Below are 16971 nucleotides of genomic sequence, written 5' to 3'. Positions count from 1 at the left end.
TTTCATGGTGAAAGGGGTTGTCAACAATATAGGATAGGGGGATGGAACTAGTTGATGTTCCTGGAGAGACTAGTCCTTCTGGGTTTCAGGACTTATCTGGCCTAGGAACCATCTGGAGGATGTAGGTTTCTGGAAAGTAATCTTAGTGTATGAAACTTTTGTATAATCTCAGATAGAGCTCAAAGTGTTCTTTAGGGTTAACAGGAATAATGTTGGATGGGATTTGGCAAACCGTGGCAATTAGCAACATCTTGCTGAAGCTTGCACAAGAGTAGCCTCCAGGCTAGCCTCTTGACTCTATTTGAACTCTCTTAGCCACTGATACCTTATTTTGTTCTATTTCTTTCCCCCCTTTCGGTTAGGAAGGTGTTATTGGTTCCATGGTGCTAGGGCCAGGATCATTCCTGGATGTCATGTCACCCTTTGTCAGGGAGAATTTCAGCCATGCATGTCATGTCCCACAAAGGGGGGAGGGCAATGATTTTTTTCTTGCAGAGTTGGACTTAGAGAGAGAGAGGCCTTGTCTGAGCAACAAGAGAGGTTTTCTAGAAGTAACTCTTAGACATAGCTCAGCTTCTCCACTACAGAAATAAGTTTCATAAGAGCAAGCCTCAAAATCAAGGTTGTGGCCTATTAATTTGGAAATCCCTAATGTTTGATGCACTATCAGGAGTGTCCCAGGTGGTAAAGTTTAGTAGTTCCTTATTTTCTCTCCTATCCCTCCAGGGACTTTGCCAATACTTTTTAATTATCTACCCAACAAATTTTGGAATGTGTCCAGGTATTATATTAAGCTATGCAGAATTGTAATTCTTACTCCCATTCTGGACTCCACGTTTGAGGTTTTTATATGAGCTGTCCAGGCCGGTTAAGTTAGATTGTTAGATAAATTTTACAGAAAATTTAGGTTTTGGACAATATAAACCTCTCTTCCTTTGGTCTCATACAGTAAGGTAAAGATACAGACAGTATCTTCCTCTTCTTGTCCTGTATTCCGATTTACCTTCGCCCCAACCAGATCACCTTCATTCTTATCTCTAATTAAAGCCTGATCTCTTTTTTGGTTTCTTTGACGGTTGTTTGTAGCAATGATGACTTTCAGAACTGCAGAACTCCAATTCTAAATCTTAGGTGTCACACAGGTACCCAAAGTTCTAGGGAAGTACTAGGTTGTACACATAAAGCACAGCATCTCAGAATCTAGAAATAACACAACTCTGACACAATGTGGCTGTTGTATGAGCTTATAATCTTTCTGATAAGCATTTTCTGAGAAGAGACCAAACAATATTTGTTCTTTTGTTTCTGGCTTATTTTCCACAACATAATGTCATCAGTGTTCATTCACTTCATTACATGCCTCATGACTTCCTGTAGCCACACAGTAGTCCATCATTCTGTATATACCACACTTCACCTCTCTGCTTCTATTTTAATTTTAATTTTTAAATTAACATAGAATAAATAGGACTTTTGTGTGTATGGGGGCCAACTATTCTGTGAATTTCAACACTGTCGTTATCTGTGTAACTAGTACCATGAACAGGACCCAGATATTTCCATCACACCAAAACCCCCCCCTTCTGCTATTCCTTTGCAGTCATTCCCTCCCACCATCCCCAACCCCTGGCAACCAGTGACTGATCTGTCCTCCATCGCTATAGTTTTGTCTTTTGGGCAGAGTCATGTAAATCAAATCATATTGTGAACTTTTTTAGTAGTTCATTATAATTTTCTGTCTTTCTTTTTTATTATATCTCTTTGCATAGATCCTTTTAATATTTGCTCTAGAGATGATGGCATACATATTTATCCTTTTGCAGTGTACTTCAAATGGCGCCTAGAAACCTTATCACTGTATGGATCCCTTTGCCCTCCCCACTTTATGTTGTAGTTGTCTTATGTTTTATGTTTATATACATTGAAAACCAGACATTGTAAGTTTTGCTGTCAACTATCAAACATATATTAAAGAACTCAACTGGAGAAGAATAATCTATTCTCTTTACTTAGATATTTGTATTTCTGTAGCACATCCTTCATTCCTGATGTTTCAAAGTTTCATACTGATACCATTTCCCTTTTCTCTGTCTTTAGCAATTCTTTTAGATTACATCTGCTGAAAGCAGATTATCTTAGTTATTCTCCATCTGAGAACATCTTTATTTTACCTTCATTCCTAAAGGATATTTTTTGCTGGATATAGAATTCTATGTTGACAATTCTTTTCTTTTAGCACTTAAAAAATGTTATTCCAATGCTCACATCTATGGCCAGTTGATTTTTGACAGGAGTGCCAAGTCCACTCAGTGGGAGAAGAATAGTCTCTTCAGCAAATGGTGCTGGGACAACTGGATGTCCAAATGCAAAAGAATAAAGGAGAACCCCAACTTCATACCATATATAAAAATTAACTGTAAATGGATCGAAGACCTAAATATGAAAGTAAACTATAAAACTTCTAGAAAGAAATGTAGGAGAGCATCTGTAGGACCTTATATTAGGCAATGGATTCTTAGACTTTACACCAAAAGCATGAACAACAGAAAAAAAATAGATAAATGGTACTTCATCAAAGTTAAAAGTTTTTGTGCATCAAAGGACTTTATCCAGAAAGTCAAAAGACAGCTGACAACATGGGAGAGGATATTTGCTCTGATCCTCCTCAGATTGTTCCCTTATTTTGAACTCTTTATTTATACATATGTTATATTTTTGCTCCTCATAGAGAATTAGGTCTGCCCATTATTAGAAGATGGGGGGACTTCTTGTTAGTATAGGCCTATGTTACATAATTTTAGGTCTAGATGAAGGTAAAATTAGAAGGCTTTGGGTTATGGTGGGGGAATAGTAGGGAAAGAGCAGGAGCCTGTGTTTTCTGCCAAGCCTGGTCCATCTGGTCCTGTGTACAGGTGTGGCCAAGGGGAGTTTCTCCTAGTCAGGGGTGCATTCTCTATAGCCTTGAAAGCCTGAGTCTTTCCCAGAGGCACTGCTTGGGTCAACTGGAGTTCCCACGCAATGCCCTACCTTAGGATGCCATAGCAGAGCTGATACTTGTACTTGGCTGAGTCGCAGATTGGTCTTTCCTTCTGTCCCTGATTTCTCTAATGTATTTTGCATCTTTTCCAAGTGTGTGGTACTGTTATAGGCCCCAACCCCCCTATTTTTAGACCATTAATAATTTCAAGTATGATTCTGGTTGTAGGAAATAGAGTTAAACTAATACCTTTACAGAAGGGTATGAGAGAGAGAGTGTGTGTATGTGCGTGTGTGTGTGTATAACTTTTGTCTTTAGATGTCATTAACATTATAAGCGAAAGGCTTAATAACTTAATGACTTTAGAGCTGCCAGCATCCATTATAAGTACAACAAAACACCAGATTTATATGGAGCTATATAGAGAATTTATTATGCCTTTTATATAGAATTTATTGAGATGGTAATTGAAGATAGAAAAAGGTTATGAAATATAAATGAAGTTAGCTACTTTGATACCATATAATATTTCTTACTGTTTTGATTCTGTCATTTTTGTGCTATACTTTACATTGTCCGTTTTACATTGGAATGGTACTCAGTTTTCTCAGATTAACACGTTATAGAAATATAAGCTCCTTCTTGAAACCAAATGCAAATACTTACCCGAAAGCAAGCTATCAGTTTCTCTTTGGAGGCTCTACTGTAAAGAATCTGAAATAGTCAGCTGGCTGTTTCATAACCTATACTCCCAAACCTGTGTTTAATTTGCTCTTAATAGACTGTGGTTAGGGAAATTCCCTCCTTAGTACTAGTGGTCTGCATGGTGGGAACTCCCCACCCCCTGCCATCCCGGACTCCCTGGCTAAGGAAATCTCCCTCTGAGAAGATAATTCTCAAATTCTATCAAACCAAGCAACAGTGGCGGCATTAACCTTTTAAAAAACAATTTGGCAGTATGTTTTAGAATCTGTGTAGCAGTCATAATCACACTTCATTAACTTAAGGAAATGACACAAATGAAAGAAAATGATCTTCAGGAAAGTATTCACTGACTCATTATTTAGAAGCATTCTAAGTATCCAACAAGGGGCCACTATTTAATGAATGCTTATTTAATGGAACAGATATTTTGTAACCACTAAAAATTACAACTGAAGACTTTGTAGCTGCCTGAGAAAATATGGATGGTTTCATATTAAGGAAGGAAAGAAAAGGTTTATTGCAATTATATGAAAGCATATATGTGTATGTAAAATTGTGCACACAGGGAACTTTTAGAAGAATGGCTATTGTTCTAGGGTGTTTGGTTAATGGTTGATTCCTACCCGCCCCCGTTTATAAACTGCTACTAAATAATTTTTATAACTTAAAAAGTAGAGTCTTTTAAAAATACTTAGTAATAAGAAAAAGTTTACCAACCAAAATGAAAAACTTTGTGTTTGGCCTGAGATTAAAACCGTAATCCCTTACTATTGATTTTGCTGAGCCAATCTGCTACCAATTTGTTGGTTTACTCTCTCTAAATCATACTTAGGAGTATTCACAAATTGAAAAAAATTCTATCTAGAAACCCAGTTAACATTCAACAGCTGACACTTTATATTAAGTGTCAGAGAAAGAATATTTTGTGCTAGACTTTCTTATAATGGCAGAAACTTACAAACCCTGAATCTTATATATTGAGGCATTAAAATATATCCCTCAAAAAGGAAATGTCTTCATGTAGATTATAGTGGCAAAGGCATGTCTATTTACTTAAATTGGATTGTATGATGTGTGAATGAAACTGTTTAAAAATTAACAGAGCTGCCCTGATATATCCCAGAGTAATTTGGATAGAGAGAAACAAGTGCTAGAGAAAATGTAGAGAAATAAATGTACCTATTCACTGTTGTAGGGAAGCTGAGAGGTGCAGTTCCACTGGAGGGTAGTGTGGTGGTTCCACAAGACGTCAGGGATGGGGTTGCCAAATGATCCTGCAACCCCGTTGCTAGGTGTATATCTGGGGGAACTGAGAGTGGAAACATGAATGGACATTTGTGCACTGGCGTTTATGGTGGCAGTGTTCGTGATTCTCAATGGTTAGAGGTGGCTTAAGGGTACAAAGACTGAGGGAAGAAGGGGAAACTGTGGTATATACATACAGCAGACTGCTGAACTGCCGCAAGAATGAATGGAGTTGTGAGGCATGCAACTAGGTGAATAAAACTTAAGGACAGTATGTTGAATGAAATATCAGAAACAAAAAGACAAATATTATCATACCTCACTCATATGGACTAACTATAATGTACAGATTTGGAGAATTGAAGTCGATAACATCATTATCAAGTTGGGGCTTTTTGTAAAGGGTCCTAGAATATACGTTCTTACAGCAGTCACATGTATTCAGGAACCATAACTATTATTTCTAAATTCTAAGATACTGAGTTGTTTGTATATAATCTGGTCATTTCCAGAATGACCTCCTTGTGGTACACAGGTATGAGCTCAGAGAGGAGGGCACGGCTGGCTTCAAAGGCATTGGTCAACAAAGGAAGAGATGTTTATTTGGTGCAAAATTTGTATTTTTGAGTAGTGCCTTACCTAATTTAACTTGTATGGTCAGTTTATTCAAACACCATAAGTACATGGAATCTTGAATAGGGCATGAGATCTTGTTGGTTTATCCAGGTTAGTGTGATGCCCTGATATATCCTAGAGTAATTTGGACAGAGAATAAAAAAGTATTTACAAAATCCCCTTGGGGGACTAGGGAGAAAGGAGGAAATATTAAAGCTCCCCACTTGGGGAATTCCTGATATTCTTACAAGCAGTAAGGACAGCCGAATCAATAGGCTGAGCCCATGATCTTGGGGTTAACCCCTCTGAAACTTATTCCTACAAAGGAAAAGCTAAGCGTACTTATGATTATGCCTGAGAGTCACCCCCAGACAACCTCTTTTGTTGCTCAGATGTGACCTTTCTCTCTAAGCCAACTCAGCAGGTGAACTCACTGCACTCCTCGCTATGTGGTGCCTGACTCCTGGGGGTGAAAAACTCCCTGACAGTGTGGAACAGAGCTACCAGGATGAGCCAGGACCCAGCATCATGGGACTGAGAAAGTCTTCTTGACCAAAAGGGAAAAGAGAGAAATGAAACAAAATAAAAGTTCAGTGGCTGAGAGATTTCAGACAGAGTCAAGAGGTTATCCTGGAGGTTATTCTTATGATTTCTGTAGATATCCCTTTTTAGTATATGGTATATTGGAATGGCTGGAGGGAAGCACCTGAAACTGTTGAGCTGTGTTTCAGTAGCCTTGACTCCCAAAGATGATTGTATAACAATTCAACTTTTACAATGTGACTGTGTAATTGTGCAAACCTTGTGTCTCATGCTCCTTTTATCCAGGGTATGGACAGATGAGTAAAAAAACAAGGCTAATAAATAAATAAATAATGGGATAAAGGGTAGAAAATTGGGTTGATTGAAATACTAGTGATCAATGAAAGGGAAGGGTAAGGGGTATGGGATGTATGAGTTTTTTCTTTTTTCTTTTTATTTCTTTTTCTGGAGTGATGTAAATGTTCTAAAAATGATCATCGGCATGAGTACACAACTATGTGATGATATTGTGAGCCATTGTTTGTATACTATGTATGGACTGTGTCTGTGTGTGATTTCTCAATAAAAACATTAAAAAAAAAAAAAACCCAACATATCCTTCAATCCTGACTGAATTCAGTTGCACGAGAACAATGTACCAAGCAGTTATACAACACCAAACTGTTACTGTGGAATATTCTGATAGGGCATAAGAAATGAATCATAAAGATATTCACTTTTATATATGCTGCTATGTATAAACTTTTACTGTATTTTGTGCTGATGAGACAAAATCGGAAATGGTATATCAAGTCCCTGCGTCCTGTCTGAGACGAATACTGCCTATACTGTGCCCAAAGCCTCAAGGTGCCACAAGATCTGGAAATCACTACCTCTGAGGACCTGCTAACATTTGGAGCTGCGTGTGTTTAGCCTAGGAAAAGAAGACTGAGTTAAATTGGGAGAACAGTGTGATGAGTGAAGGAACCCTGGTATTGTGCTGTTCTAGAAATAGCTAAGGTGGAAGTTGAAAGCAGTCAGAGTTTCAGCTTAGTGTAAAGAGCTTTGTAATAAATAAGTAGAGTCACCCACCATTTCAGCCTTAGACCAGATTTTCTCATGACTTTCCATGCTACTAGTCACTGGAAGTATTAAGCCAAAGGTTAAACATCCAGCCCCCAGGGATGTTGTAAAAGGGGTTCCTGTATATTGGAGAAGGAACAACAAGATAATCCCATGACTTCTTTTAACTGAAAAATTTTGATATTCTAAGGCATTTACTTTGTCTTTCCATTATGCCTTTTATTTTCTTATTTACTGGAAAATCTTAGGCATATCATAGTAAACTTTTAACTTTTTCCTAAATTATATTTTTAATGGAGACGTAATTTACATACAGCCAATGTACAGATCTTAAGTGTTCATTTCTATGCATTTTGACAACTGTATCATGTGACCATCACTCGGGATAATATTTAGGACATTTCCATCATCTTGGAAAGTTCTGTCATGCTCTTTTGTAGTTAGTCCTTCTGACCAGCCCAGAGGCAACCATTTCCTGATTTCTATTACTGTAGAATAGGTGTTAGTTTTCACCTATTCTAGTTCATATAAATAGAATTATAAAGTCTGTGTTTATTTTATTTTCTTCTTTTAACCAATAAAATATTTTTATATTTATATAGTTATTGAGTTTTAAAGTAGTTTGTTTTTATTGCCGAATATTATTCCATTATATAGATATGCCCCAGCTTACTTCTCCATTCTTCTACTGATGGATATTGGGGTTGTGTCCAGTTTGGGCTTCTAGTGGATAAGGTTGCTTTGTGTATTCTTGTACCAGTCTTTATGAGAACTACATTTTTGTTTCTGTTTGGTAAATACTTAAGAGTGGAATTTCTATGTTATGGGGTAAAAATATGGTTAACTTTATTAGAACTGACAAACACTTCTACAATGCTCTTTGTCCTACATCCTTCCCAACAATTAGTATTGTTAGTCTTTAATTTTAGCATTTTAGTGGGCATGAAGTAGTACACTGTGATTTAAATTTGTATTTCCCTAATGACTCATGTTGTTGATTGAGTTCCTTTTCATGTACTTATTGGTTCTTTGTATATCTTCTTTTGTAAAACATCTGTACGAATCTTTTGCCTATTTTAAAATTAGGTTCTTTGTCTTTTATATTATTAATATGTAGGAGTTCTTGATGTATCCTGAATACAAATACATTGTCAGATATATGTCTTGCAAATATATATTCCCGTCTCTGGCATGCTTATAATTTTCCTAACAGTGTCTTTGGATAAACAGGACTTTTTTATTTCTGTTAAGTCTGATTAATTTTTTTCTTTTGAAGATAGCCTTTTTGTATTTTGCTTAAGAAATGCTTGCTACCCCAAGGTCATGAAGATTTTCTCCTATTTTTTTTCTTCCTCAGCTTCGCAGTTCTAGTCTTTACAGTTAGGTCTGTAAAATGTAAAATTCATCTCAAAATAATTTTTTTTATGTATGTATGGAGGAAGAAAAGTGTTAAATTTCTCCCCTCCACCCCGAACTGATATCCAGTTATTCTGGCATCATTTGTTGAAAGACTTTTCTTTCCCCATTTGACTGACTTTGTTGTTGAAACTTTTGTTGAAAATTAATTGAATACACACCAAAACACATGTGCATACATACACAGGCCTATCTCTATACTCTCTCTTTTGTTCCATTGATTTATTTGTCTGTCTTTACGTCAATACTACACTGTCTTGATTACTATAGTAAATCTTGAATTTTGGTAGTATAAGACCTCCAACTTTATTTTTATCTTCTTCCATATTATTTTGGTTATTCTAAGTCATTTGTATTTCCATGTAAATTTTAGAATTGGCTTGCCACTTTCTTTTTGAAAGCCTACTACGATTTTGATTGGGATTGCATTGAATCTAAGATCATTTGAGGAGAAATGGACAGGTATCTTTGAAATAGTGAGTCTTCCAATCCACATATGTGGTTCATCTCTCTGCTTATTTAGATCTTCTTTAATTTCTTCCAATTATTCCAATCTCTGTACAGAGATTGCACATCATTTTGTTGGATTTACTTCTAAGTGTATGATGTAGTTTTTGATGCTATTGTAAATAATGTTTTTTACTTTCATTTTTCAGTTGTTTGTCACTCATTTATAGAAATACATTCCTTTTTATAATTGACTTTATACCTATAAACTTGTTAAATTCAGGTTATTAGGTTTAGTTCTTTAATAGATTCCATTGAATTTTCTATGTATGCAATCATGCCAATGCAAATATAGATAGTTTTACATCTTCTTTTCAAATCTTTTTGCTTCTTTTTTTTCTTGCCATATTTAACAGTGTAGTACTTCCAATACTTGCAGCTTTGAACAGAGGTTGTCAGAGTTGATACCTTGCTATGTTCCTGAACTTAGGAAAAAGTATTCACTTTATGTCATTAAGTATGATGTTAGCTATAGACTTTTCATTGATGTCCTTCATCAAGCTGAAGAAGTTCCCTTTTAGTTCCATTTTGCTGACAATTTGAGACATAAACTTACTGAGATCTCCTTATTCTGATCATTCTTCTTTTCTAACATATGCATTTAGAGCAATAAGCTTCCCTCTAATTACAGCTTTAGTTGCATCCCACATATTTTTATGTTTGATTATCATTATTGGTATATATTCTATTTTTTCTGGTGATTTCATCTTTGACTAATGGGTTCTTAAGTATTTTCTTAATTTTTGAATATTGGAGAATTTTCAGTTGTTACATGTGCCTTTTCATCATGATGAAAAGTTCCTTTTTATTTCTGATAATACTTCTTGTCCTGAAGTCTGTTTTGTCTGATATTAATATAACTTTGCTAGCTTTCTCATGAAAGCAGTCTATATTTTATATTTAAAACGTTTTGGATTTTTTTGTAAAAGCATATATTTGTGCCTCCCTTTTTTCCCTCCTTTACGACATTCTGTGTTTTTTAATTAAAGACTTTATTCCATTTACATCTAATGTGACTATTGATATGGTTAGGTTTTAGTCTACCATTTAGGTATTTGTGTTTTTTGTCCCATCTATTCTTTCTTCTTCCTTCCCTACCTTCATTTGGGTGAATTGTGAATTTTTAGTATTTAGTTTTATTCCTTCTATATATTTTTTTTGATAGCTATACTTCTTGGTGAATTATATGGATGTATGGTTTTCTTTCTTTCTCTCTTTACTTTTTCCTTTTTTTTTTTTTTTTTTTTTCATGGGCAAGCACTGGAAATCAAACTCAGGTCTCCAGCATGGAAGGCAAAAATGCTGCCACTGAGTCACCTTCACATCACTCTTTATTTTTTTCCTTTTTAAGAATTGCTTTAGAGCCACATTGTTTAATACACTAGCCACTAGTCACCTGTGAGGCTATTTAAATTTTAATTACTTGAAATAAGAAAAAATAAAAATATAGCCCTGACTATAGAATTGAGAGTGGATTGAAGGAATTCAGGACTAGAAACTGGAATATCAGTTAGGACATTTTTTACAACCATTGACCAAATTATATGCAATATTAGTAACAGAAATGGTAGAACTGAGAAATAAAGAGTGAACAGAAATGGCCAACAAATGAATGTCAGATAAAGGAGAAGGGGATAGGAAATAGCAAAGTGTGTTTTAAGATTTACAGCTTAGATAAGCAAACAAATGATTGTGCCATTATTTGAGAAATGGAATATGGGAGGAGAGTGAAATTTGGGGGCTGTTTAGTTTTAGAGACACTGGGTGTCAGAATTCCTACCTTGTAGGAATTTCAAGGTAGAGATAAGTAGTGGGCAGTTGGCTATTTGGGTTAAGACTTTTAGAGAACTATCTAGAGCAGAAATTTTTCAAGTTTTTACTTTAAATGTGGATAAAGTAATAAGTATATAACATCACCATGATGGTATTATAAAGTAAGAATATGCAGAACGTTGGGGATCACCAACATTTAAAAGGAAATGGAGATTCTAAATAGAGCTTCTAGATAGATGAAAGGAAAACCTGGAGTGAGTATGCATTGAATGCAAGAGGGTATAGACTTAGGAACAAGTTATTAAATAATAGTAAAAGATTTTCTAGGCAGGTGTTGTATAGATAATATTTGAAAGATTTGACTTAGACCCACTTTTCTAAGAAACAGCATAGTGCTTTGAAAATTATTCAGTGCCTTTATATTTTAGGCACCATTCTTTCAATGCCTTTATCTTTTTAGTTTTTATTTCAGCTTGCTGTGTATCAGGGGGGCAGTCTCCTAAGGATGGAGATATAGAGATGAAGAAAAGTCATTTTCTGTCCTAGGGGTGGTCATACTCTTCTTATAGAAGATAGTCATGTAAACAAATAATTAAAATACAACATAAAAATTTCTGTAAGTGAAAGAGTTTTGTGGGAAGTTCTGCAGGAAGCTAGAAGAAACCACACCCAGCTCTTCTGTGCCCTTTCACATGCTATTCTTTTTACATAAAGGGCCCTTTTCCTGCTTCTTCACCCACAGAGCCTTCAAAACTCAGCTCAAACAACATTCTGAAAACTTTCTTTGCTTTTTTTGTTTGTTTTATTTAATTCTTATAAAAAAATGATGACTTGTACTGGACAATGTAGCTCTAAAGCAATCATTATAAAAGAGAGAAAAAGAAAGGAGGGAGGGAGGAAAACCAATTGAAAGAACACCGTATGCTCTTGTGGTAGTTAGAGTCAGTTGTCAACTTGGCCAAGTGAAGGCACCTTGTTCTGTTGCTGTGGACATGAGCCAATGGTACGTGAACCTCATCTGTTGCTGATTACATCTGCAGTCAGCTAGGAGGCGTGCCTGCTGCAATGAATGACATTTGACTTAATTGGCTGGTGTTTTAAATGAGAGAGCGCAACATAGCACAGCCCAAGCAGCTTGGCATACCTCATCTCAGCACTTGCAGCTCAGCCCAGGCCCTTGGAGATGCAGAAAGAAATCACCCCGGGGAAAGTTGTTGGAACCCAGAGGCCTGGAGAGAAGGCCAGCAGAGACCATCCTGTGCCTTCCCACGTAAGAAAGAACTTCAGTTGAAAGTTAGCTGCCTTTCCTCTGAAGAACTAACAAAATAAATCCCCTTTTATTAAAAGCCAATCCATCTCTGGTGTGTTGCATTCTGGCAGCTAGCAAATTACAACAGCTCTATATAAGAAATTGAAATAACTGAAAATATAAGGAAGGCAGTAATCAATTACCCAGGATCCCACTACCTAGAATTAATCATTATTAACATTAGATTAACATCATTCACATATATTCCTTAAGTTTGTAAATATGAAAGGATGGACAAAAAAATTTTAAATAATTTGGATCATACTATATATGCTATTGTAAATTATGTTAAGTGCTTAATTTCATGTTTAAAAGATTGTTCTAGTTTGCAAGCTGCTGGAATGCAATATACTAGTGACAAAATGGAGACACAATTCCATGGACACCATCCAATCAGAGTTACCACCCACTATTGGTTGGGTCACATCTCCATGGAAACGATCAGAAAGCTCCACCCAGTAATATTGAATGAAGATTAAAGGACTTTGGCTTTTCTATGATACACAGCAGATTCTAACCAGCAAAAGATTAACATCAAAAAGATCAACTTGACATAAGTAATTATTTATAAGAAACAGTAGTTCCTGAAAGATCATTTAAGATTTTAAAAAATTACACATAGCATAATTGTTCTGTAAATGTACATCTTATCTAATTAAGAAAAAAAGTGATTTAAAAAATTATATATAAGATGACTCCCAGGGATGAATCCAGACCTGGCACTGTGGGATCAACAATTCCATCCTGACCAAAAGAGGGGAAAGAAGTGTAATTAATAAAGTATCAGTGGCAGAGTTCAAATTGAGTCAAGAGGCTACTCTGGAGGTTGCTCTTATGCAAACTTTGGTTAGACCTTGCTGCCTATCATAACCTGCCAACCCTCAACCAGGACTGTTCCAGCCAATCCTAAAGAACACCTAGGGCAGTATACAAGATTCCACAAGGATTCCAGGCAGTAGAGTAACTTTCCAGAAACCTACAGCCTCCAGTTGGGTCCCTGGTTCACATAAATCCTGAAACCTAGGCCAGCCTCTCGAGAACATCAGATAGTTCCATCTCCCCACCCCATATTAGTGACAGACCTTTCCAACAGGAAAAATTTAGAATGGCCATAGTCCAAACACCCCTAAAGAGAGAGATGGAAAGATCAAGGGTGATGGTGGAGTTATTCAGAGGATTTAACAAATGAATATGAATGCTGAATCATTAAATTGATATTTCTTTTAGTCTCCAGTATTTTAGAGCAGCTAGAAGTAAAAACCTAAAATTGTGAAATAGTAACCTATGTCAACATCTGAAATCTGTTCTACAACTAATTGTGGTGCTGTGCTTTGAAATTTATGGCTTTTTTGTATATATGTTATTTTTCACAAAAAAGAAGAAAAAAGTCGATTGTGATGATAAAGAAAATATTTAAGCCCTCTAGCTTCCTTTCTTCTGGAGCAGCTAGAAGGAAAAATCTGAGAGGATCATATGGTAGCCCATGACAGACTCTGGGATCTGTCCTGTTACTGCTTGTTGAAGAGTGATTTGAAAATTGTTGCTTTTTTATTTCTTTGCTTTGTATATATGTTATACTATACAATAAAAAAAGTTTTTAAAAAATTCTAAATAAAATTAGGTTTGGGTGATTTTAAAGATTTTAAAAAGCTCTAAGTTTCTGAATGTTTTACTTTTCAACAGCTTACTGTGACTACTGTGAGAGATGAAGAAATCAGTACCTTCAACTTCTTTTTACTTTTCTTTCTCCTCACCTGCCACTAATTCCTGATTTTTCAGTTATAATTACATTATCATTGTTTATAACACTTGTATACCCTTCCATATATTTGTTTATTAGCTCAGTATTTAAATTGATTCAGTTTTCACATACAGGACAGTTCCAAAAATGATACAAAATCCATACAGAGAACATACCCACACCCAAATATCTAGATCCACCAACTTTTTTGCCACGTTTGCCATGTCATTCTATCTATTCACATCAAACCATCTATCTCTTATCTGTCTACTCACCTATCTATTTGCTAAATGTTTGAAAGTAGTATACATCATGCTCCTTGAACACTTAATACTGCTATCTACCTTTTCTAAGAATAAGGGCATTCACTTATGCAACCACCTTAAACATAGTTATCAAGTTTAAGAAACTTAACATTGATATACAGTTCATAGTTTATATTTCAGTTTTCTTATGTATCCCAATCATGTCCTTTTGGGAATTTTCTCTCCCATTATTAGATCCAGTCCCGATCATTGGGAATTTTCTCCTCCATTATTAGATCCAGTCTAGATCACGAATTGCATTTATTTTCTCTTTAGTCTCACTCTCTTTTTTTAAATCATGGAAGCATATATTCAACATGAAGTTTTCCCATCTCACCCACTCCCAAACCTAAAATTCAGTGGGATTAATCAGATTCAGCATGTTGCACTTCCCTTGCCACCATCCATTACCAGAATTTTCCCATTACCCCAAGCAAAAACCCTACACCTGCTATGCATTAACTCCCATTTCCCTTTGCACCTTTGCCTCTGGTAACCCTGATAGCCTACCTTCTGTCTCTATGGATTTGCATATTTAACCATGTCATATAAGTGGAATTATTCAATATCCTTCTCTTTGCTGTCATCTCTTATGTCAGGGACTGTGGCTTCTCCGTTCTAGAGTGCTTTACTTTTATTCACCTCTTGCCTGGCTAGTGTTCTAGTTTGCTAGCTGCCAGAATGCAATATACCAGAAACAGAATGGCTTTCAAAAGGGGGAATTTAATGAGTTGCTAGTTTACAGTTCTAAGGCTGAGAAAATGTCCCGATTCAAACAAGTGTATAGAAATGTCCAATCTAAGGCATCCATGAAAAGATACCTTGATTCAAGAAGGCCGATGAAGTTCAGAGTTTCTCTCTCATCTGGAAAGGCACATGGTGAACACAGTCAGAGTTTCTCTCTCACCTGGAAGGGCACATGGTGAACATGGTGTCATCTGCTAGCTTCTTCTCCTGGCTTCCTGTTTCATAAAGCTCCCTGGGAGGCATATTCCTTCTTCATCTCCAGTGGTCACAGACTGCTGGATTCTGCTTCTCATGCTATGTCGTTCTACTCTGCTCTCTCAGAAATCTCTCTCATTCTTCAACATGTTTCCTCTTTTATAGGACTCCAGAAACTAATCAAGACCCACCCAAATGGGTGGAGACAAGCCTCCAGCCAATCCAGCTTAACAACCACAGTTGATTAAATCACATCTCCAGGGAGATGATCTAATTACAGTTTCAAACTGTAATTTTTCATTACAGTGCTGAATAGGGATTAGAAGAAGCAGCTGCCTTTACAAAATGGGATTAGGGTTAAAACATGGCCTTTCTAGGTTACATACATCACTTCAGACCAGCACAGCTAGAGTTCATCAAGTCATTTTCTCAAAAAAGGACCCAAGTGATCCTTGCAGTCGTCTATACCTACTGTCTGTTGTCTTTAAACCTGAAGGACAATTTGGCAGGGCAGAAATTTGTTAGGTTGTGCTTTCCTTCTCTAGAACTTGTTGACATTTCTTCTTCACCTCCTGGAATTGTGTTAAAGTAGTTTTGTGGTTTGTTGATTTTTTGTTTTTTTAATTCTTTGAATGAGAATTGGAATTTTCGAAGAATGTACATGAGTACCTTTTCACTCACTGCACTTGAGAGAATTATTACTAGGAAGAACTATCACACTATATTGCTTTGATGTGAACCATGGTATTTTTGGAGTAGTAATCACACATCTTTGTTTTCCTTTCTAGAGATAATTGACGACCTTGCCAACCTGGTGGAGAATACAGATGAAAAACTCCGAACTGAAACCAGACGTGTGAATATGGTGGACAGAAAGTCCACATCTTGTGGTAAGAGATATCCATGGTTATGGTTCTTTCTCTATAATTGTTTGTGAATTTATTCCACTCTGAGTTTCCCACATTTGTCTAATTACTGCCAGGATCTGGTTGTTCTTCTAAAACAGGCAGAACCATCTGATGAAGCATTAAAGTTGCTAAAGGACACTTAAATCTTATTAAAATGAAATGAATTGTTTTGAGTTCAGAGAGAGTATAATGCATTTAATTAAAAAAAAATTTAGAATAAGAAAAACTTCTGTATGTTTAGAGAGAATAATAGTATAGGAATTTGTATAACATTATGCAGGTTGGTGGTGCTGGAGCTTGCAAGTTTTAAAGGTGATCTCTTGGTTTTTGTGCCTTTTTTTAATCACAAACTTAATTATTAAAACTTGAACTACAGAGTAAAGAGCACAGGTCCTAAAGTCCAACAGGATTCAAATCCTATATTTAGAAACCCTACCTCTGTCAAGTCATTTTACCTCTGAATATCTTATATATAAAATGGGGGTTCATATACCAAGATAAGAATCACTTGGAGTGTTTGCTTAAAATACTGATTCTTAGGTCCTCCTCTAAAAATTCTGATGGAGCAGTTTTAGGTAGAATTCAAGCATATTCATTATTTAACATGTGCGCCAAGTGATTCTGATACTTGTTATTCTGCAGAAATTCTGATCCAAGGTTTTTGCAAGTTTTAAATTGTATATTGCCTGTACCCAGTGCCTTACAGAAAGGTGAGTGATAATAAATGGGGATGCTATCATAGTGATCACAGTGGTTGTTATGCTTTGTCTTTACAAAGATGCACGAAGTTTATAATGCCAAAATCTTTTTTTTTATCTTTTTTTCTTTAATGAGAGAGGTTGTTGGTTTACAGAAAAATCATGCATAAAATAGAGTTCCCATATACATCCTCTTATTAACACCTTTCATCAGTATGGCACATT

General features: G+C 35.9%; 1 protein-coding gene across 3 annotated transcripts in view; it reads left to right on the top strand.

Moving 5' to 3' along the window:
* The window catches only part of STX8 (syntaxin 8), a 302127-nt gene that overhangs the window by 180839 nt on the left and 104317 nt on the right, over nt 1–16971 (top strand). For 2 of the 3 annotated variants that reach the window (XR_013177896.1, XM_077165960.1), the window contains exon 7: nt 15929–16030. Coding sequence is in view for 2 of the 3 variants with exons in the window: in XM_077165960.1 (XP_077022075.1) it covers nt 15929–16030 (102 nt within the window). In the remaining variant the exon portion in view is untranslated. Of the gene's footprint in view, nt 1–15928; nt 16031–16690; nt 16759–16971 lie in introns of all 3 variants that reach the window. The other variant, XM_077165961.1, reaches the window with a different exon arrangement.

This window comes from Tamandua tetradactyla, chromosome 6, assembly GCF_023851605.1.
Source record: "Tamandua tetradactyla isolate mTamTet1 chromosome 6, mTamTet1.pri, whole genome shotgun sequence".
In the NCBI taxonomy this organism is placed as follows: Eukaryota; Metazoa; Chordata; class Mammalia; order Pilosa; family Myrmecophagidae; genus Tamandua; species Tamandua tetradactyla.
This window is presented reverse-complemented; position numbering and strand designations above follow the sequence as displayed.